Source organism: Cherax quadricarinatus, chromosome 98, assembly GCF_038502225.1.
Source record: "Cherax quadricarinatus isolate ZL_2023a chromosome 98, ASM3850222v1, whole genome shotgun sequence".
Classification (NCBI taxonomy): domain Eukaryota; kingdom Metazoa; phylum Arthropoda; class Malacostraca; order Decapoda; family Parastacidae; genus Cherax; species Cherax quadricarinatus.
In genome coordinates this window covers 7,583,305-7,605,767 of record NC_091389.1, presented here as the reverse complement: position 1 = coordinate 7,605,767, position 22,463 = coordinate 7,583,305, and the positions used below count along the sequence as shown (strand labels likewise).

Here is a 22,463-nt window from a genome sequence, read left to right as displayed (position 1 = left end):
GTCAAAGGGTTAGTGTCACCTTTGCACCATTTATAACATTTCTGGTATATTTTTAAATGTTTATAGTGTACTGTATATTGAAATTAACAGAATAGAGGAAATCAGCTCTAATATACATAGGTATAAGTATTGGTCAGAGAGCCCATCATAAGTCCAAGGCATCGATAAACGAGTACATCACTAAGTGTACGCAGCTGGTTTGACTGGCAGTACGTACTTCAGTCATAGTGAGAAGGTAAGTACAATGGACCCCCACCTTAGGAACGCATCGCGTTACGTTAAATCCGCCATACGAAGCATTTGAATGCAAAAATTTTGCCTCGCCTCACGACAAAAAACTCACCTTACGTGATTCATCCTGGACACGTCCCACATGTGGCCTCAGCACCAGTGTTTACAAGCCAGCCAGTGCGGTCGCATCTACGCATTCATTCGGTACATTTCACATTATCCCAGTGTTTTTAGTGCTTGTAACTGCAAAATAAGTCACCATGGACCCCAAGAAAGCTTCTAGTGCCATCCCTGTGGTAAAAAGGGCGAGAATTAGTATGGAATTAAAAAAAGAGATTAAGGAAATGTGTGCAAAGTGGGTTGAACTGCAAACCTTTACGGATGAAAATCACCCTGACACAGCTACTGCAAGCCGTGTTGGCAACCTGTACGATGACAATGTTATGGCATATTTTAGGAAAGTCTTAAAGGAATGGGAGGTACAGAGCTCTATGGACAGATTTGTTGTGCGACAGAGATCCAGTGACTTTCAAGCTGGTCCTAGTGGCATTAAAAGAAGGGAAGTAACCCCAGAAGAGGACTTGCTACCTCAAGTCCTAATGGAAGGGGATTCCCCTTCTAAACAATAACTTCCACACTCCCCTCCTCCCATCTCATCAATCATCACCAGATCTTCAATAAAGGTAAGTGTCATGTATTCTATTCTTAGTAGAGTAGTAATTGTGCATGTCTTCAGTTTGTGTGTATTAAAATTAATATTTCATGTGGTAAAATTTTTTTGTTTTTTTCATACTTCGGGGCATCAGGAACGGATTAATTTGATTTCCATTATTTCTTATGGGGAAAATTAATTTGGCTAATGATAATTTCGGCTTACGATGAGCTCTCAGGAACGGATTAATATCATAAGGCAGGGGTCCACTGTACTTCAGTTGTAGTGAGGTGGTAAGTACTTTTGTCTCAGTGAGATGGTAAGTACTGCTGTCTCAGTGAAATGGTAAGTACTTCTCTCCCAGTGAGGTGGTAAGTACGTCTGTTCTGGTGAGAAAGTAAATATGTACTGTTTCAGCCTGTATGAGGTCGTAAGTACTATGTCAGTCTCAATGAGGTAATATTAGGAGGTACTCAGGCTTTGTCTGAGAAAGAGAAATGTAGCTTTAATTTTGATATATATCAAACTACATTTGTGCAGGAATATTATAGCGTTGATATAAATGTTATATATCCACAGGATGAGAGAACGAGAGAAAGTGACAATGAAACCATAATATTCTCCATATTTGGTAGAGAATACAGGGAGAAAGCCCCATACACTTCTTCACATGAAAAACGTAGAGGAGGGGATAAGAATTCACAGATGGCACAATGTCTTCCTCCAGAACGTCGCCAGGTGCCAGATGTTGGCGCCACCAGTGTCTGGCACCAGTCGCACTGCCACCAGCAGCAACATGGTGACCGGGACACACAGGCGGGTGCAGCAAGTGACCACACAAGGGACTACAGGCCTAGCCATCAGTCACCACATGCACAAAGACAAGATCCAGTAAATCTTCCTCATTCTCCTGTAGCATCACCATTGAAAGAAAATAGATTGCGATATTTGAATAGATGTATTCCAGTAGATCCACACCTCACTTCTGCCTCTACATCACATGGCAAAGAGAGATGTCAGAGCTTGGAGAGACAAAATCCAACATTACGTACAGATTTTCCACACAGTGTTAGCCAGACATATAGACAACAAAGTGAAAATATTAAAAAACAACAAGAGACATACAGACATAGAAATTGGGACAAGAATCGGTACAGTAAAATGGAAATTCATGAGGAACTTGTAAAGACGTCTTCAGGACTCGTAGCGTTTTTAAAAGTAAACAGTGACGTGATAATGAAGAATGTGTGGAAGACAGCAAGGACTCCCACAAGGGAAATGTCTGAGAGCCCTGAAGTTGGAACGAGTCTTGAAAACAGCCCAGAGAGCCCTTGTACCAAAAGCACCACAGAGCTTGCATCACCAGACCACCCTGGGGATAGAGGTGTTCCTGTCTCACCCTCACATAATTTACTACCAAAAGAGCTACTTGAGAATGTTTTAAAGCTACATAACCCTGAAGATAAAAGCTCTGAACATATACAAAACAAGATGCGGGAGGATTTAGACACATGTAGAACATCTGTGTTTAATTCATCCTATCGGCATTATACACCACTGAAATACAAACTGCAGGAAAATAATATAGACATATGTGTAACATCTGCATCTAATTCATCATCTTATCAGCATTATACACTACTGAAACACAAGATGCAGGAGTTAGACAGCAAAGATGTGGGACACAAGAGGGCAGACATTACTGGGAGTTACCAAACAACTCCATCCAAAACACAGCAGTTAAAAACACCTGCAAATGAAAGCAACGGTCATTTCCAAGCAGTGACACCAGAATTAGTTGATTATGAAGAGGTTCCTTCACAAAAGTCAGGAGGCAAAAATTGTTCCACTAATGAGATTCCTTCACGAAAGATAGACAAAAATTGTCCCAATGAGATTTCTTCACAAAAGATAGACAAAAATTGTTCCAATAATGACGTTTGTTCACGAAAGACAGGGGACAAAAATTGCTCAGACATCGACACAAATGGACCACAACAAGAGCGATTCATCATTAAAGAAGCAATGATTCCTTTGCAGACCCAGTCTGTGATTGGTCCGGCAACAACAGACAGCGACACTTCCAAAGGAGACTCACATGCCGTCAAATGCAAAATATTGCCCCAAGCATCACATGTTGACAAAAAAATCAAATTTTCCCCAGCTGAACAAAGAATTGACGAAGGGATTTCAGCCTGTCCTCTGCCTACGCCTGAGGTTCCAGATGTAGGGGACAGGAGGAATCCAAACAGTGCTCTGGTCGTGGAAACAAACTGCATTCCTAGAGATTCAGAAAGTGTGAAATATGCACAGGAATCAACCGGGAGGGAATATCCTCAGATGGATTCAGAGAAGGAAGAACACATTGAAAAGCGTCCTCGAAAAACATCAGATGAGAAACATTGTTGTGAAACGTCGGGTGAAAAACATCAAGGAACACCGGGTGAGAGACATTCTCGAGGAACATCAGGTGAGGGATATTCTCGAGAAACATTGGGCAAGAAACATTTTCGAGAATCAGCAGGTGTAAAACATTCTCAAGAATCAGTAGAAGGAGCAAAACATTCTCAAGAATCAGCAGAGAGTGAGAAAGATCATAGGAAGTCATCACAACATTCACAAGAATTATCAAACAGAAAGAAAGATTATACAGAATCACCTCAACATTCTCAAGAATCATCAGAGACTGGGAAAGATCATAGAATATCATCACCACCAAGAGACTCCATCACTGAAGACAACAAACGCAACTTAAGGTGTCAACATTACATGCGCGGCTGTTGTTATCAACGCGGGTGCACATCTCTTCACAGATTCCCGAAGGATGACAATGTTTTGTGCAAAGACTTCCTTAAGGGCATGTGTAGGAGAGGTTCAAGCAGGTGTTGGTACAAACATGCTTACACAGCTGCTAAGAGGGATGGTGTGAATTCCTGTAGAGGGGATGAGGCTACTATTGATTCTATTATATTAGCTATTAGAAATAGCAAAGTGCCTATTTATGAGTGTTCCAGCAGTATTGACAACAGTTTTGATCACTTTGAAAGTTTATATTTTTCAAGTTCTCCAACCAAGGTATCTAAATCTAAATCTAAATCTACCCTTCAGACTGAGGTATCTACAGTTACTGAACAAAATAAGCTCTCTCCATCTAAATCTACCCTTCAAACTGAGGTATCTACAGTTACTGAACAAAATAAGCTCTCTCCATCTAAATCTACCCTTCAGACTGAGGTATCTACAGTTACTGAACAAAATAAGCTCTCTCCATCTAAATCTACCCTTCAGACTGAGGTATCTACAGTTACTGAACAAAATAAGCTCTCTCCATCTAAATCTACCCTTCAGACTGAGGTATCTACAGTTACTGAACAAAATAAGCTCTCTCCATCTAAATCTACCCTTCAAACTGAGGTATCTACAGTTACTGAACAAAATAAGCTCTCTCCATCTAAATCTACCCTTCAGACTGAGGTATCTACAGTTACTGAACAAAATAAGCTCTCTCCATCTAAATCTACCCTTCAAACTGAGGTATCTACAGTTACTGAACAAAATAAGCTCTCTCCATCTAAATCTACCCTTCAGACTGAGGTATCTACAGTTACTGAACAAAATAAGCTCTCTCCATCTAAATCTACCCTTCAAACTGAGGTATCTACAGTTACTGAACAAAATAAGCTCTCTCCATCTAAATCTACCCTTCAGACTGAGGTATCTACAGTTACTGAACAAAATAAGCTCTCTCCATCTAAATCTACCCTTCAGACTGAGGTATCTACAGTTACTGAACAAAATAAGCTCTCTCCATCTAAATCTACCCTTCAGACTGAGGTATCTACAGTTACTGAACAAAATAAGCTCTCTCCATCTAAATCTACCCTTCAGACTGAGGTATCTACAGTTACTGAACAAAATAAGCTCTCTCCATCTAAATCTACCCTTCAGACTGAGGTATCTACAGTTACTGAACAAAATAAGCTCTCTCCATCTAAATCTACCCTTCAGACTGAGGTATCTACAGTTACTGAACAAAATAAGCTCTCTCCATCTAAATCTACCCTTCAAACTGAGGTATCTACAGTTACTGAACAAAATAAGCTCTCTCCATCTAAATCTACCCTTCAAACTGAGGTATCTACAGTTACTGAACAAAATAAGCTCTCTCCATCTAAATCTACCCTTCAGACTGAGGTATCTACAGTTACTGAACAAAATAAGCTCTCTCCATCTAAATCTACCCTTCAGACTGAGGTATCTACAGTTACTGAACAAAATAAGCTCTCTCCATCTAAATCTACCCTTCAGACTGAGGTATCTACAGTTACTGAACAAAATAAGCTCTCTCTCTCTAAATCTACCCTTCAGACTGAGGTAAAAGGCACTCAGCAGACTATCTCTACAGATGCTACTGTCCAACCAACTGTGGCACATTTATCAGCTGAGATTGTCAAACTCGAAGATGAAGAAACCTGTAAAGCTGATTATAAAGAATCTTTAAATTTCTGGAATAGTGTTAAAGAAATACAGAGAAGGAATAGATTAGGAGAATCATCTTCATCTAATCACAGTACAAAGATGTTGTCAGGCTCGTCCAAGTCATCGCCTACACCCTACAGGCATGTAGACCATGGCGAAGCAAACACACAGTCGAATTCTGAGTCAACAAAACGCAGTTTGGATGATAGCACAGACAAAAGCATCCGAGATTCGCTCATCCAGCAAGGCGGTGCATTTCAGGAGAAACATCACAAGAAACTCGTAAAAAAACATAGGACAAAAGCCGATAAAAACAGCAAGCATCGCCGCACTCGGAAAAGAGATGAAGTCAATCAAAAAAGTAAATCAAGGAAAAAACATAAAAGCAGATCATTCTTATTTTATACAACTTTGGAGAAGTCAGAAGGTGATAGCAGAGGTGATGACAAGTGTCAAATTAAGTTGAGTAAAATGTGCAAAACTGAATTGGATTTACCCGATGCAAGTTCAGAGGAGTCGGAAAGAACAGATGTACGAGATTCTGATACAAGTTCGAAGAAGTCGAAAAGAATAGATCCACAAGATTCTGATACAAGTTCGAAGAAGTCAAAAAGAACAGATACACAAGATTCTGATACAAGTTCGAAGAAGTCAAAAAGAACAGATCCACAAGATTCTGATACAAGTTCGAAGAAGTCAGAAAGAACAGATCTAAGAGATTCTGATGCAAGTTCGAAGTCAAAAAGGACAGATTCACAAAATTCTGATACAAGTTCGAAGAAATCGAAAAGAACAGATTCACAAGATTCTGGTACAAGTTCGAAGAAGCCGAAAAGAACAGATCCACAAGATTCTGGTACAAGTTCGAAGTCGAAAAGAACAGATCCACAAGATTCTGGTACAAGTTCGAAGCCGAAAAGAACAGATCCACAAGATTCTGGTACAAGTTCAGCACCAAGTTTGCTTCCCCCATTAGAAATCATTAAAACTGAGTCTGGCTCTAAAATGTGTAAAGCTCTTGATAGCCCCAAAAATGATAGTAAAAGCAATAAAACAATGCAGAATTGTCCTCTAAGACAGGAAACTTGCTTAGAAAAACCAACAGTACAACTTCACTCAAATATACCCAATCAGTGCAATAAGACTGTCCTAACTATGGAAAAACCAACAGTACAACTTCACCCAGATATACTCAATCAGTGCAATAAGACTGTCCTAACTATGGAAAAACCAACAGTACAACTTCACCCAGATATACCCAATCAGTGCAATAAAACTGTCCTAACTATGGATAAACCAACAGTACAACTTCACCCAGATATACCCAATCAGTGCAATAAAACTGTCCTAACTATGGATAAACCAACAGTACAACTTCACTCAGATATACCCAATCAGTGCAATAAAACTGTCCTAACTATGGATAAACCAACAGTACATCCTGAGACTAGTATCAACCATGAGAAATGCCTAAATACTAATGTGGCGGAGAGCATCAGTGAGGAAAGTAACTCGGTCATTCCTGTGGCTCTTTCTGATAACAATGCCTCAGAAGTCTCCAATAATGAACCAGCGAATGTGATACTTTCTCTTCGCCAGGGTACTGGACAAAAGAGGGAGTGGATACTAGAACACTACACCCGAGAATTTCTAGAAGAGTACGAGAGGGATCCCTATGAGTGCTTGTGCGAGTGTCTGAGGAAGTTTGAGTTGGAGCCCTGGGAGGACGCCACGCTCTCCAGATCTCACAACTGGGAGATCAACCTGAGGAGATTTATGGTGCTCGTAGGAGGAACGTGTGGCCCGGCCATGGATGTGCCAAAGGAGTTCATACTTCACAGTATGTTGGAGGAACCCAACTTAAGCATATTTCAGCTTAAAGCTTGGATGGAAAAATGATCATCATAAAGGTAGACAATTGCTATCAACTCGTGGAGTTCCTCTAAATTACGTGTTTGAAAAAAACTGATCCAAAATTGAATAGCACATACTGTGAAGGCTTTTCCACAAGCTATTTAATTTCACATGAGATTTTTCAATCACATTTATAACAAAATCACACTATATAGAGATCTACAGTGGAACCTCAAATATCAAACAGCTCCCAACTCAACCAATTATGTAAGTATATTTTTGTAAGTGCTTCTGGAAGTGTATTTTTGAGGGTCTGAAATGAACTACAGAATCTAATTTACATTACTCCTGATGGGAGGAGGCCTGGTCACAGAAGGAGGCCTGGTCACAGACCGGGCCGCGGGGGCGTTGACCCCCGAAACTCTCTCCAGGTAAACTCCAGGTAATGGGAATAAATTTGTTAGGTAACGGCACTCGAACAGCCGTATGGAATGAAGAAAGTTCGATATTTGAGGTTCCACTGTATGAGAGAGATGACTTTATAATGCATATGTTACAATTAAAAAACTACGGTGAACATTAATATATTTTTTCAGAAGGGTAAATTATTTTTTTTCAAAATATCGTAGTTTCCTTTACCTATGGTGTATGATGACTAAAAATGTGATAAATGAGACCCTTGTGCATCTTTACTGTGAGGATGTTTTGCCAGCCAGTGACTTATTCAGTCAAGTACGAAGATGTAAAGTAAAAGGACACAAGTGCAACTAATGTGACATTTATTGTGGCAACGTTTCGCTCTCCAGGAGCTTGATAAAGCTCCTGGAGAGCGAAACGTTGCCACAATAAATGTCACATTAGTTGCACTTGTGTCCTTTTACTTTACATATTGTCAGTAATTCTACCAACTTTATTACAAGTACGAAGATGGTGGAAGATGAGGAGGAGCTTGAGGTAATCAGTCCCCGGAGTCTGTGTGTTCGGTCCATCTTCCGCTGTTCTTCTCTACTGGAGCGTTGCAAAAATGCCTCATTCGTCAAATTTTAGATTTTCCAAACCATTTATGCAATAAAACTGAATTTAGGGATGCCCTTTGAAAGTGGCATGTTATGCCCAGATGGGTTTGACACATACGCAACAGTTGGTTATCTATTGTCAAAGTGTTTCATCTGTTATTTACGCTTCAGTTGTATACGAAGGCAACAGGTGTTGTAGACTGCAATACAGTGGTACCCCGAGTTTCATACAGCTCCCAACTCGAACAGTTATGTAAGTGTATTTATGTAAGTGCTTTTGTTAGTGCATTTTTGGGGGATCTGAAATGGACTGATCTAATTTACTTTATTCCTTATGGGAACAAATTCGTTCGATAACGGCACTCGAACAGCCTTCTGGAATGAATTATGGCCGAACTCAGGGTACCACTGTACTAATAACAATACATTTAAGTAAAGTGACATATGCAACCAATGCAACATTTTACTGTGGCAACGTTTCACTCTCCAGGAGCTTTGTCAAACCATAAACGCTTGACAAAGATCTCGGAGAGCGAAATGTTGCCAAAATAAAATGTCACATTAGTTGTATATGTGTCCTTTTTACCTGACATTGTAGATAGAAGTAGTAGATAGAAGTAGATAGAAGTAGTAGATAGAAGTAGATAGAAGTAGTAGAAAGGTAAAGGTAATGTGATTAGATCATCAACCTTGAAGTGAATTTGAGGCTGATTGATCAGTGATTGGTTTGTCAGCCTTGAAGTGAATTTGAGGCTGATTGATCAGTGATTGGTTTGTCAACCTTGAAGTGAATTTGAGGCAGACTGATCAGTGATTGGTCCATCAGCCTTGAAGTGAATTTGAGGCAGATTGATCAGTGATTGGTTTGTCAACCTTGAAGTGAATTTGAGGCTGATTGATCAGTGATTGGTTTGTCAGCCTTGAAGTGAATTTGAGGCTGATTGATCAGTGATTGGTCTGTCAGCCTTGAAGTGAATTTGAGGCTGATTGATCAGTGATTGGTTTGTCAACCTTGAAGTGAATTTGAGGCTGATTGATCAGTGATTGGTTTGTCAGCCTTGAAGTGAATTTGAGGCTGATTGATCAGTGATTGGTCTGTCAGACTTGAAGTGAATTTGAGGCTGATTGATCAGTGATTGGTTTGTCAGCCTTGAAGTGAATTTGAGGCTGATTGATCAGTGATTGGTCTGTCAGCCTTGAAGTGAATTTGAGGCTGATTGATCAGTGATTGGTTTGTCAACCTTGAAGTGAATTTGAGGCTGATTGATCAGTGATTGGTTTGTCAGCCTTGAAGTGAATTTGAGGCTGATTGATCAGTGATTGGTTTGTCAGCCTTGAAGTGAATTTGAGGCTGATTGATCAGTGATTGGTTTGTCAGCCTTGAAGTGAATTTGAGGCTGATTGATCAGTGATTGGTTTGTCAGCCTTGAAGTGAATTTGAGGCTGATTGATCAGTGATTGGTTTGTCAGCCTTGAAGTGAATTTGAGGCTGATTGATCAGTGATTGGTTTGTCAGACTTGAAGTGAATTTGAGGCTGATTGATCAGTGATTGGTCTGTCAGACTTGAAGTGAATTTGAGGCTGATTGATCAGTGATTGGTTTGTCAGCCTTGAAGTGAATTTGAGGCTGATTGATCAGTGATTGGTTTGTCAGCCTTGAAGTGAATTTGAGGCTGATTGATCAGTGATTGGTCTGTCAGACTTGAAGTGAATTTGAGGCTGATTGATCAGTGATTGGTTTGTCAGCCTTGAAGTGAATTTGAGGCTGATTGATCAGTGATTGGTTTGTCAACCTTGAAGTGAATTTGAGGCAGATTGATCAGTGATTGGTTTGTCAACCTTGAAGTGAATTTGAGGCTGATTGATCAGTGATTGGTTTGTCAACCTTGAAGTGAATTTGAGGCAGATTGATCAGTGATTGGTTTGTCAACCTTGAAGTGAATTTGAGGCTGATTGATCAGTGATTGGTTTGTCAACCTTGAAGTGAATTTGAGGCTGATTGATCAGTGATTGGTTTGTCAGCCTTGAAGTGAATTTGAGGCAGATTGATCAGTGATTGGTTTGTCAACCTTGAAGTGAATTTGAGGCTGATTGATCAGTGATTGGTTTGTCAGCCTTGAAGTGAATTTGAGGCTGATTGATCAGTGATTGGTTTGTCAACCTTGAAGTGAATTTGAGGCTGATTGATCAGTGATTGGTTTGTCAGCCTTGAAGTGAATTTGAGGCTGATTGATCAGTGATTGGTTTGTCAACCTTGAAGTGAATTTGAGGCTGATTGATCAGTGATTGGTTTGTCAGCCTTGAATTTGAGGCTGATTGATCAGTGATTGGTCTGTCAGACTTGAAGTGAATTTGAGGCTGATTGATCAGTGATTGGTTTGTCAGCTTTGAAGTGAATTTGAGGCTGATTGATCAGTGATTGGTCTGTCAGCCTTGAAGTGAATTTGAGGCTGATTGATCAGTGATTGGTTTGTCAGCCTTGAAGTGAATTTGAGGCTGATTGATCAGTGATTGGTTTGTCAGCCTTGAAGTGAATTTGAGGCTGATTGATCAGTGATTGGTCTGTCAACCTTGAAGTGAATTTGAGGCTGATTGATCAGTGATTGGTCCATCAGCCTTGAAGTGAATTTGAGGCTGATTGATCAGTGATTGGTTTGTCAGCCTTGAAGTGAATTTGAGGCTGATTGATCAGTGATTGGTCTGTCAACCTTGAAGTGAATTTGAGGCTGATTGATCAGTGATTGGTTTGTCAGCCTTGAAGTGAATTTGAGGCAGATTGATCAGTGATTGGTTTGTCAGCCTTGAAGTGAATTTGAGGCTGATTGATCAGTGATTGGTCCATCGGCCTTGAAGTGACTTTGAGGCAGATGGATCAGTGATTGGTTCGTCAGCCTTGAAGTGAATTCGAGGTGGATTGATCAGTAATTAGTCTGTTAGCCTTTAAATGAATTTGAGGTGAACTGATTACTTCATATGCCTCTCTGCCTCTGCTGTCTATTGTTTGCAACATATGTAATCAGCTGAAGAAGCCTGCAGATTAAGCACAATTTTTCAACAACGAGGATATGCAGCTGATACATACGTCTTTGTGTGCGAGGGGCTTGGACTTCCAGCAGGCATGCGTGAGCGTGTTTGATAGGAGTGAATGGAGACAAATGGTTTTTAATACTTGACGTGCTGTTGGAGTGTGAGCAAAGTAACATTTATGAAGGGGTTCAGGGAAACCGGCAGGCCGGACTTGAGTCCTGGAGATGGGAAGTACAGTGCCTGCACTCTGAAGGAGGGGTGTTAATGTTGCAGTTTAAAAACTGTAGTGTAAAGCACCCTTCTGGCAAGACAGTGATGGAGTGAATGATGGTGAAAGTTTTTCTTTTTCGGGCCACCCTGCCTTGGTGGGAATCGGCCAGTGTGATAATAAAAAAAAAAAAAAAACATACGTCTTATCTCCATGGGGAAGTGGAACAGAATTCTTCCTCCGTAAGCCACGCATGTTGTAAGAGGCAACTAAAATGCCAGGAGGAAGGGGCTAATGCCCCCTTCTCCTGTATACATTACTAAATTTAGAAATCGAAACTTTCATTTTTCTTTTTGGCCGCCCTGCCTCGGTGGAATACAGCCACTTTGCTGAAAAAACAAAAAACACACGTCTACCTCATCTACTTCATGGGTGTTGTATACCCGTACACGAGTGCACTCGTAACTCACAAAATCGTAATAACACTATAATTATAATCTGTTTTTACAAGTACACTTATAATATATACAGTAGTCCCACCATATCTGTGGGGAATACATTCCAGGACCTACCGTAGATATCCAAAACCACAGATAGTAGCAAACTCTATTGTCGTGGGGGTTCATCAGGAGATATTGGAGTGGAGTAAGGAATACACACATTGGATGTCTTGGAAGTGTATAATTAAGAAAGTCTTGAGGAGAAGCCCAGGAGCCTACCGTCAAATCTAAGCCTACCGAGAGTAACTGAGGATGAACGCTGTGGCCTACAGCTCACAGCTAGCAAGGGAGCCAATCTATAAAGTAGCCAGAATTATCTAAGTATACTACACAGTAACTACTGACAATATATATCAGGCATTTCTCGTTTACATACATACCTGTAATAAAGTTTAATTAATAAATTATATTCAATAAGTGGAGAGTCACCACTTTTGATTTTCGTGTGCAAGTTCGGTACTAGTCCCTCTAGGATTTTCCAGGTGTATATAATCATGTATCTCTCCCTCCTGCGTTCCAGGGAATACAGGTTTAGGAACCTCAAGCGCTCCCAATAATTGAGGTGTTTTATCTCCGTTATGCGCGCCGTGAAAGTTCTCTGTACATTTTCTAGGTCGGCAATTTCACCTGCCTTGAAAGGTGCTGTTAGTGTGCAGCAATATTCCAGCCTAGATATAGATAGCCCCTTCCTACCTTGTTGAGTGTGATGATGGGCAGGGTATGTCAGGTGATCCTGGTTGATCCACGGTGCCCCGTGGCCTGGTGGCAAAAGCTTTCACTTCGCACAGTGAGGGTCCGGGTTTGATTCCCGGCGAAGGGGTGGAAACATCGGACGTGTTTCCTTACACTGGTGGTCTGTGTTCACCCATCAGGAAAATGGGTACCTGGGTGTTAGTAGACTGGTGTGGGTCACATCCTGGGTGTTAGTAGACTGGTGTGGGTCACATCCTGGGTGTTAGTGGACTGGTGTGGGTCACATCCTGGGTGTTAGTGGACTGGTGTGGGTCACATCCTGGGTGTTAGTGGACTGATGTGGGTCACATCCTGGGTGTTAGTGGACTGGTGTGGGTGGCATCCTGGGTGTTAATGGACTGGTGTGGGTCACATCCTGGGACAAAACTGACATAATTTGTGGGAAATGCTCAGCATAACAAGGTACTTTCTATATAGTAGTATGTCATTGATGTCAACTATGGTCTGTATACCTTGTACATGTATACCTTGTTCATATATACCCTGTACATGTATACCTTGTACATGTACATGTATACCTTGTACATGTATATGTATACCTTGTGCATGTACATGTATACCTTGTACATGTATACCTTGTACATGTACTGGTAGAAATAAAGATATTATTACATACCTGGATGATCCACCAGTGTAGAGGATATGACAACAGTGAGTGTAGAGGACATGACAACAGTGAGTGTAGAGGACATGACAACAGTGAGTGTAGAGGACATGACAACAGTGAGTGTAGAGGACATGACAACAGTGAGTGTAGAGGACATGACAACAGTGAGTGTAGAGGACATGACAACAGTGAGTGTAGAGGACATGACAACAGTGAGTGTAGAGGACATGACAACAGTGAGTGTAGAGGACATGACAACAGTGAGTGTAGAGGACATGACAACAGTGAGTGTAGAGGACATGACAACAGTGAGTGTAGAGGACATGACAACAGTGAGTGTAGAGGACATGACAACAGTGAGTGTAGAGGACATGACAACAGTGAGTGTAGAGGACATGACAGCAGAGTGACTGTAGAGGACATGACAGCAGAGTGAGTGTAGAGGACATGACAACAGTGAGTGTAGAGGACATGACAGCAGAGTGACTGTAGAGGACATGACAGCAGAGTGAGTGTAGAGGACATGACAACAGTGAGTGTAGAGGACATGACAGCAGAGTGACTGTAGAGGACATGACAGCAGAGTGACTGTAGAGGACATGACAGCAGAGTGAGTGTAGAGGACATGACAGCAGAGTGAGTGTAGAGGACATGACAGCAGAGTGAGTGTAGAGGACATGACAACAGAGTGAGTGTAGAGGACATGACAACAGTGAGTGTAGTGACAGCAGAGTGACTGTAGAGGACATGACAGCAGAGTGAGTGTAGAGGACATGACAGCAGAGTGAGTGTAGAGGACATGACAGCAGAGTGAGTGTAGAGGACATGACAGCAGAGTGAGTGTAGAGGACATGACAACAGAGTGAGTGTAGAGGACATGACAACAGTGAGTGTAGAGGACATGACAGCAGAGTGAGTGTAGAGGACATGACAGCAGAGTGAGTGTAGAGGACATGACAACAGAGTGAGTGTAGAGGACATGACAACAGAGTGAGTGTAGAGGACATGACAGCAGAGTGAGTGTAGAGGACATGACAGCAGAGTGAGTGTAGAGGACATGACAGCAGAGTGAGTGTAGAGGACATGACAACAGAGTGAGTGTAGAGGACATGACAACAGAGTGAGTGTAGAGGACATGACAGCAGAGTGAGTGTAGAGGACATGACAGCAGAGTGAGTGTAGAGGACATGACAACAGAGTGAGTGTAGAGGACATGACAGCAGAGTGAGTGTAGAGGACATGACAGCAGAGTGAGTGTAGAGGACATGACAGCAGAGTGAGTGTAGAGGACAGAGTGAGTGTAGAGGACATGACAGCAGAGTGAGTGTAGAGGACATGACAGCAGAGTGAGTGTAGAGGACATGACAGCAGAGTGAGTGTAGAGGACATGACAGCAGAGTGAGTGTAGAGGACATGACAACAGAGTGAGTGTAGAGGACATGACAACAGAGTGAGTGTAGAGGACATGACAGCAGAGTGACTGTAGAGGACATGACAGCAGAGTGACTGTAGAGGACATGACAGCAGAGTGAGTGTAGAGGACATGACAGCAGAGTGAGTGTAGAGGACATGACAACAGAGTGAGTGTAGAGGACATGACAACAGTGAGTGTAGAGGACATGACAGCAGAGTGACTGTAGAGGACATGACAGCAGAGTGAGTGTAGAGGACATGACAGCAGAGTGAGTGTAGAGGACATGACAGCAGAGTGAGTGTAGAGGACATGACAGCAGAGTGAGTGTAGAGGACATGACAGCAGAGTGAGTGTAGAGGACATGACAACAGAGTGAGTGTAGAGGACATGACAACAGAGTGAGTGTAGAGGACACGACAACAGAGTGAGTGTAGAGGACACGACAACAGAGTGAGTGTAGAGGACATGACAACAGTGAGTGTAGAGGACATGACAACAGAGTGAGTGTAGAGGACATGACAACAGAGTGAGTGTAGAGGACATGACAACAGTGAGTGTAGAGGACATGACAACAGAGTGAGTGTAGAGGACACGACAACAGAGTGAGTGTAGAGGACATGACAACAGTGAGTGTAGAGGACATGACAACAGAGTGAGTGTAGAGGACATGACAACAGAGTGAGTGTAGAGGACATGACAACAGTGAGTGTAGAGGACATGACAACAGAGTGAGTGTAGAGGACATGACAACAGAGTGAGTGTAGAGGACATGACAACAGTGAGTGTAGAGGACATGACAACAGAGTGAGTGTAGAGGACATGACAACAGAGTGAGTGTAGAGGACATGACAACAGTGAGTGTAGAGGACATGACAACAGTGAGTGTAGAGGACATGACAACAGTGAGTGTAGAGGACATGACAACAGTGAGTGTAGAGGACATGACAACAGTGAGTGTAGAGGACATGACAACAGTGAGTGTAGAGGACATGACAACAGTGAGTGTAGAGGACATGACAACAGTGAGTGTAGAGGACATGACAACAGTGAGTGTAGAGGACATGACAACAGAGTGAGTGTAGATGACATGACAACAGAGTGAGTGTAGAGGACATGACAACAGTGAGTGTAGAGGACATGACAACAGTGAGTGTAGAGGACATGACAACAGTGAGTGTAGAGGACATGACAACAGAGTGAGTGTAGATGACATGACAACAGAGTGAGTGTAGTGACATGACAACAGAGTGAGTGTAGATGACATGACAACAGAGTGAGTGTAGATGACATGACAACAGAGTGAGTGTAGATGACATGACAACAGAGTGTAGTGACATGACAACAGAGTGAGTGTAGTGACATGACAACAGAGTGAGTGTAGTGACATGACAACAGAGTGAGTGTAGTGACATGACAACAGAGTGAGTGTAGTGACATGACAACAGAGTGAGTGTAGTGACATGACAACAGTGAGTGTAGAGGACATGACAACAGTGAGTGTAGAGGACATGACAACAGAGTGAGTGTAGAGGACATGACAACAGAGTGAGTGTAGAGGACATGACAACAGTGAATGTAGAGGACGTGACAACAGAGTGAGTGTAGAGGACATGACAACAGAGTGAGTGTAGAGGACATGACAACAGAGTGAGTGTAGAGGACATGACAACAGAGTGAGTGTAGAGGACATGACAACAGAGTGAGTGTAGAGGACATGACAACAGAGTGAGTGTAGAGGACATGACAACAGTGAGTGTAGAGGACATGACAACAGAGTGAGTGTAGAGGACATGACAACAGAGTGAGTGTAGAGGACATGACAACAGAGTGAGTGTAGAGGACATGACAACAGAGTGAGTGTAGAGGACATGACAACAGAGTGAGTGTAGAGGACATGACAACAGAGTGAGTGTAGAGGACATGACAACAGTGAGTGTAGAGGACATGACAACAGTGAGTGTAGAGGACATGACAACAGTGAGTGTAGTGACATGACACCAGAGTGAGTGTAGAGGACATGACACCAGAGTGAGTGTAGAGGACATGACAGCAGAGTGAGTGTAGAGGACATGACAGCAGAGTGAGTGTAGACATGAGAGAGACATGACAGAGTGAGTGTAGAGGACATGTCACCAGAGTGAGTGTAGAGGACATGACAACAGAGTGAGTGTAGAGGACATGACAACAGAGTGAGTGTAGAGGACATGACAGCAGAGTGAGTGTAGAGGACATGACAACAGTGAGTGTATAGGACATGACAGAGAGTGAGTGTAGAGGACATGACAACAGAGTGAGTGTAGAGAGACATGACAAGAGTGAGTGTAGAGGACAGAGTGTAGAGGACATGACAGAGTGACATGACAACAGAGTGAGTGTAGTGGACATGACAACAGAGTGAGTGTAGTGACATGACAACAGAGTGAGTGTAGTGACATGACAACAGAGTGAGTGTAGTGACACAATAACAGGGTGAGTGTAGAGGACATGACAACAGAGTGAGTGTAGTGACATGACAACAGAGTGAGTGTAGTGGACATGACAACAGAGTGAGTGTAGTGACATGACAAGAGTGAGTGTAGTGACATGACAACAGAGTGAGTGTAGTGACATGACAACAGAGTGAGTGTAGTGACATGACAACAGAGTGAGTGTAGAGGACATGACAAGAGTGAGTGTAGTGACATGACAACAGAGTGAGTGTAGAGGACATGACAAGAGTGAGTGTAGTGACATGACAACAGAGTGAGTGTAGAGGACATGACAAGAGTGAGTGTAGTGACATGACAACAGAGTGAGTGTAGAGGACATGACAACAGAGTGAGTGTAGAGGACATGACAACAGTGAGTGTAGAGGACATGACAACAGAGTGAGTGTAGAGGACATGACAACAGAGTGAGTGTAGAGGACACGACAACAGAGTGAGTGTAGGACATGACAACAGAGTGAGTGTAGAGGACATGACAACAGTGAGTGTAGAGGACATGACAACAGAGTGAGTGTAGAGGACATGACAACAGAGTGAGTGTAGAGGACATGACAACAGAGTGAGTGTAGAGGACATGACAACAGAGTGAGTGTAGAGGACATGACAACAGAGTGAGTGTAGAGGACATGACAACAGAGTGAGTGTAGAGGACATGACAACAGAGTGAGTGTAGATGACATGACAACAGAGTGAGTGTAGAGGACATGACAACAGAGTGAGTGTAGATGACATGACAACAGAGTGAGTGTAGAGGACATGACAACAGTGAGTGTAGAGGACATGACAACAGTGAGTGTAGAGGACATGACAACAGAGTGAGTGTAGAGGACATGACAACAGAGTGAGTGTAGAGGACATGACAACAGAGTGAGTGTAGAGGACATGACAACAGAGTGAGTGTAGAGGACATGACAACAGAGTGAGTGTAGAGGACATGACAACAGAGTGAGTGTAGAGAGGACATGACAACAGTGAGTGTAGAGGACATGACAACAGAGTGAGTGTAGAGGACAAGACAACAGAGTGAGTGTAGAGGACATGACAACAGAGTGAGTGTGTAGAGGACATGACATGACAACAGGGTGAGTGTAGAGGACATGACAACAGAGTGAGTGTAGTGACATGACAACAGAGTGAGTGTAGTGGACATGACAACAGAGTGAGTGTAGTGACATGACAACAGAGTGAGTGTAGTGACATGACAACAGAGTGAGTGTAGTGACATGACAACAGAGTGAGTGTAGATGACATGACAACAGAGTGAGTGTAGATGACATGGCAACAGAGTGAGTGTAGAGGACATGACAACAGTGAGTGTAGAGGACATGACAACAGAGTGAGTGTAGAGGACATGACAACAGAGTGAGTGTAGAGGACATGACAACAGTGAGTGTAGAGGACATGACAACAGAGTGAGTGTAGAGGACATGACAACAGTGAGTGTAGAGGACATGACAACAGAGTGAGTGTAGAGGACATGACAACAGTGAGTGTAGAGGACATGACAACAGAGTGAGTGTAGAGGACATGACAACAGAGTGAGTGTAGAGGACATGACAACAGAGTGAGTGTAGAGGACATGACAACAGAGTGAGTGTAGAGGACATGACAACAGAGTGAGTGTAGAGGACATGACAACAGAGTGAGTGTAGAGGACATGACAACAGTGAGTGTAGAGGACATGACAACAGAGTGAGTGTAGAGGACATGACAACAGAGTGAGTGTAGAGGACATGACAACAGTGAGTGTAGAGGACATGACAACAGAGTGAGTGTAGAGGACATGACAACAGTGAGTGTAGAGGACATGACAACAGAGTGAGTGTAGAGGACATGACAACAGAGTGAGTGTAGAGGACATGACAACAGAGTGAGTGTAAAGGACATGACAACAGAGTGTAAGTAAATTTATTCAGGTATACACAAATACAGATACATAGATTATCATACATAGCAGCATATGTGTAGATTAGATTAGATTTTGCCACCGAAGTGGCTAGTTTATTGTGCACCCCATGTCCATCCTGTGGACGGTAGCGCGAGAGCATATCCATCCTGTGGACGGTAGCGCGAGAGCATATCCATCCTGTGGACGGTAGCGCGAGAGCATATCCATCCTGTGGACGGTAGCGCGAGAGCATATGGATACACAAAAGGCCTAGGAACTAGGCCCCCAAAGGGTTAACAGGAATACATATGGATTTATATCTACATATCTATAGTTCACTTATCTGTTACAAGCAAATTTAGGAAATTTGCTTAGTATATCTGGTATCTTATTTTCATTAATAAGATATCTTGACATGTCACATAGGTTATTATACTGTCTGTCTCTGTATTCCTCAATAAGTGGACAATTAAGCACATAGTGTTCAAGAGAGTGACCATATGCCTGATCACATAATTTACATTTAGTTTGATCATTATCTGTGTGTCTCCCAAACTGCCAGAAGTACTTGTAACCAAGACTAAGTCTGGCCACTACAACATCAGTCAGTACTTGTAACCAAGACTAAGTCTGGCCACTACAACATCAGTCAGTACTTGTAACCAAGCCTAAGCCTGGCCACTACAACATCAGTCAGTCTGTTCACATTGCAAGTTGCTCCATAAACATACTTATCTATGTTCATGTTATCATAGTGGGTTATAGATCTACTCAGGCTTCTAACTGCATTCCTATAACAATCATTTTCATTATTTACTTCTCTCCTAATATTATTCTTAATGCTAGACACAGTTATACCAAAGTTATATTCTACATTCTCCTTCTGGATACTCTTCTTGGCTAACATATCAACTTTATCATGAAGGAGTAATCCCATGTGTGATGGGATCCATAGCAATTGTACATTAATTCCTTTGTCCCTAATTTTTGAGTATCTATACCTGGCTTCCCCAGTGAGCATGTTGTTGGAGTCATTATATTAGCCAAGAGCCTTCAATGATGACATAGAATCAGTAATGATGATAGAGTCAAGCTCAGTGTCATAAGTTAGCTTTAGCGCCATTAGGATTGCAATCAATTCAGTTTGCAGTGTAGACGCCCAGTTGTTAATTCTTATGCCTAACTCAACAAATTTATTATCGTTCTTAACTAGGGAGGTGGCAACAAGAGCAGATGCAGCCCTGCCAGAAGACTCCTGTTTAGATCCATCAGTGTATATAACTTGTGATAACTTATTACTACCAGCTAGGCGAAAAATTTCTTCTTGAGCAGTTGCTCTAACAAGAGATTTAAGGAAGGGATTACTAGCAATGAGCTTCTTGGGAGGGACTTGTAGGTATGTGATATTAAATGAACACATCTTCCATGGAGGGGTGAAATGCTCTTGTTGCCTACAGTGATACAGTTCATGCAGGTTATAAAACTTAATGCAATTGCACGTTTTCACAATCCATTTAGATCTGTGTGTATTTACCTCTAGACACTTGGTAAGATTCACTGTGACAGTGTCTGGTTCGTTTCTCAACATTCTAATACCGAGTACAGTGTTAATTTCAACAATCCTATCACTGATACTAGAAATACCAAGCTCCTTCCTCATGTTAAGAACTTTTGTAGATCTGGGACAGCCAAGAATAATCCTGAGAGCTTCATTTTGAATTAACTCCAAGGGTCGGAGAGAACTTTCTCTAGCTAATATCAACATGGGAACAGCATAATCAATTAAGGACCTAACATAGGCTATGTACATCATTCTCACGATTCTCACATTAGCACCATAGTTGGGATTGTAGCCAGCAACAGCTTTGAGAGCATTTAGCCTAGCTTTACATTTCTTGTTTAGTTGTGGTATAGTGGATTTGTTAAAGGGTACATCTACACCAAGATATCTGTAAGTTTTAACGTAGCTAATGATTTCACCCTGCAAATAGATGGGTGGGGGATGTCGTTTGCTTCTTAATATCTTAGTTTTAGAGGAAGATATTATGAGGCCTAGTCGATTACAAATTGCTTGAACTTCATTAAGAATGGTATTCATCTTCTTATGCCCTGTTGTATGGATCATGATATCATCAGCATAGCTTATAGCTATATGTTTAGGTGAGGCAGGTAGAGCATTTAGGAGAGCATTAATCAGAATATTAAATAGCATGGGACTAAGAACTCCTCCCTGCGGTGTACCTAAAGACATTTCTTTAGAATCACTTCTGAAGCCTTGGTAAAGGACAGAGGATACTCTATTTGACAGGTATCCTATTATCCAGCAGAGTAAGCTACCACCAATATTCATTTTGGCTAGTTCATGTAGTATAACGGTTCTGTTCGCAATATCAAATGCAGATTTTAGATCAAGAAAAGTGGTAAAACTAGTAGAGGTGTGTGCAGTGAGAAAGGTGGAAATACAGTTCTGCACACTTTTACCTTTCATGAACCCATAGAGGTAGGGGGAAAGTTGGTGTCTGATTCTGTAGTACAGTCTGTTAAGTATCATTCTTTCAAAAGTTTAACAAAGACAACTAGTTAAGGAGATCGGCCTAAATGTATCAGGCAGTTGGGGCTTAGGGATAGGCACAATGAGACTATTGGTCCAGGAAGTAGGAAGAACGCCCTCAATGAAACTGAGATTATACAGTGCCAACAGAGGGTTATCAGGCACGTGCCTTAGAGTTCTGAGAATATCATAGGTTATACCATCCTCTCCAGGAGCAGTTGATCGACCTTTGGTTAATGCATTATCTAATTCATACTCGGTAAAGAGGCAATCACTCTCATCAATATTTTGGCTCATAAAATTAATCAGTTTCAACATTTCTTCAGAAGTACTCTCTAAATTTTTTCTAATATGAGATGGAAGGTTTTCATGCCTGGATGTTTTGGACCAGTCATTTATGAGGTCATTTGCTTTTTCAAGAGGAAAGGGATGAGCAACATTGCCAGTCTTTTTCCTGGTTATTTTATTTATACCTTTCCAAGCCAAACTCAAAGGGGTGGACCTATTTAATCCACTAACAAACTGTTCCCATTCCTGTTGCCTAAGTTCTTCCTTTCTATTCCTTGCATTTGTTAGTGCAGCTTGGAACGTTCTGAGCAGGTCTGGGGTTCTACATTCACGGTATGCTTTACCAATCCTCCTAGCTGCACGTGTTAGATTGCGCAGCTGTGGATCATTATAGCATTTACATTGGTTTTTATTGTTATTTATAGTGGAGGGTCTTTGTTTCCTATTCCTGCCCACTTGATCTGTGAGAACACTCTCAATAGTGGTAATTAAATCATCATTAAATTTTT

The 22,463-nt window shown here is 41.9% G+C and overlaps 2 protein-coding genes across 2 annotated transcripts in view; one reads left to right on the top strand and one right to left on the bottom strand.

Annotated features, from left to right (window-relative positions):
• The window catches only part of LOC128702544 (serine-rich adhesin for platelets), a 61,572-nt gene extending 53,584 nt beyond the window's left edge, over positions 1-7,988 (top strand). The window contains exon 3 of the mRNA XM_070105288.1: positions 1,463-7,988. Coding sequence (XP_069961389.1) covers positions 1,463-7,261 — 5,799 coding nt within the window. The 3' untranslated portion in view covers positions 7,262-7,988. The remainder of the gene's footprint in view (positions 1-1,462) is intronic.
• Positions 7,989-8,711: 723 nt separating this feature from the next.
• The window catches only part of LOC128702547 (uncharacterized), a 120,240-nt gene continuing 106,488 nt past the window's right edge, over positions 8,712-22,463 (bottom strand). Inside the window, exon 18 of the mRNA XM_070105413.1 lies at positions 8,712-8,818. Within this exon, the coding sequence (XP_069961514.1) occupies positions 8,712-8,818 (107 nt within the window). The remainder of the gene's footprint in view (positions 8,819-22,463) is intronic.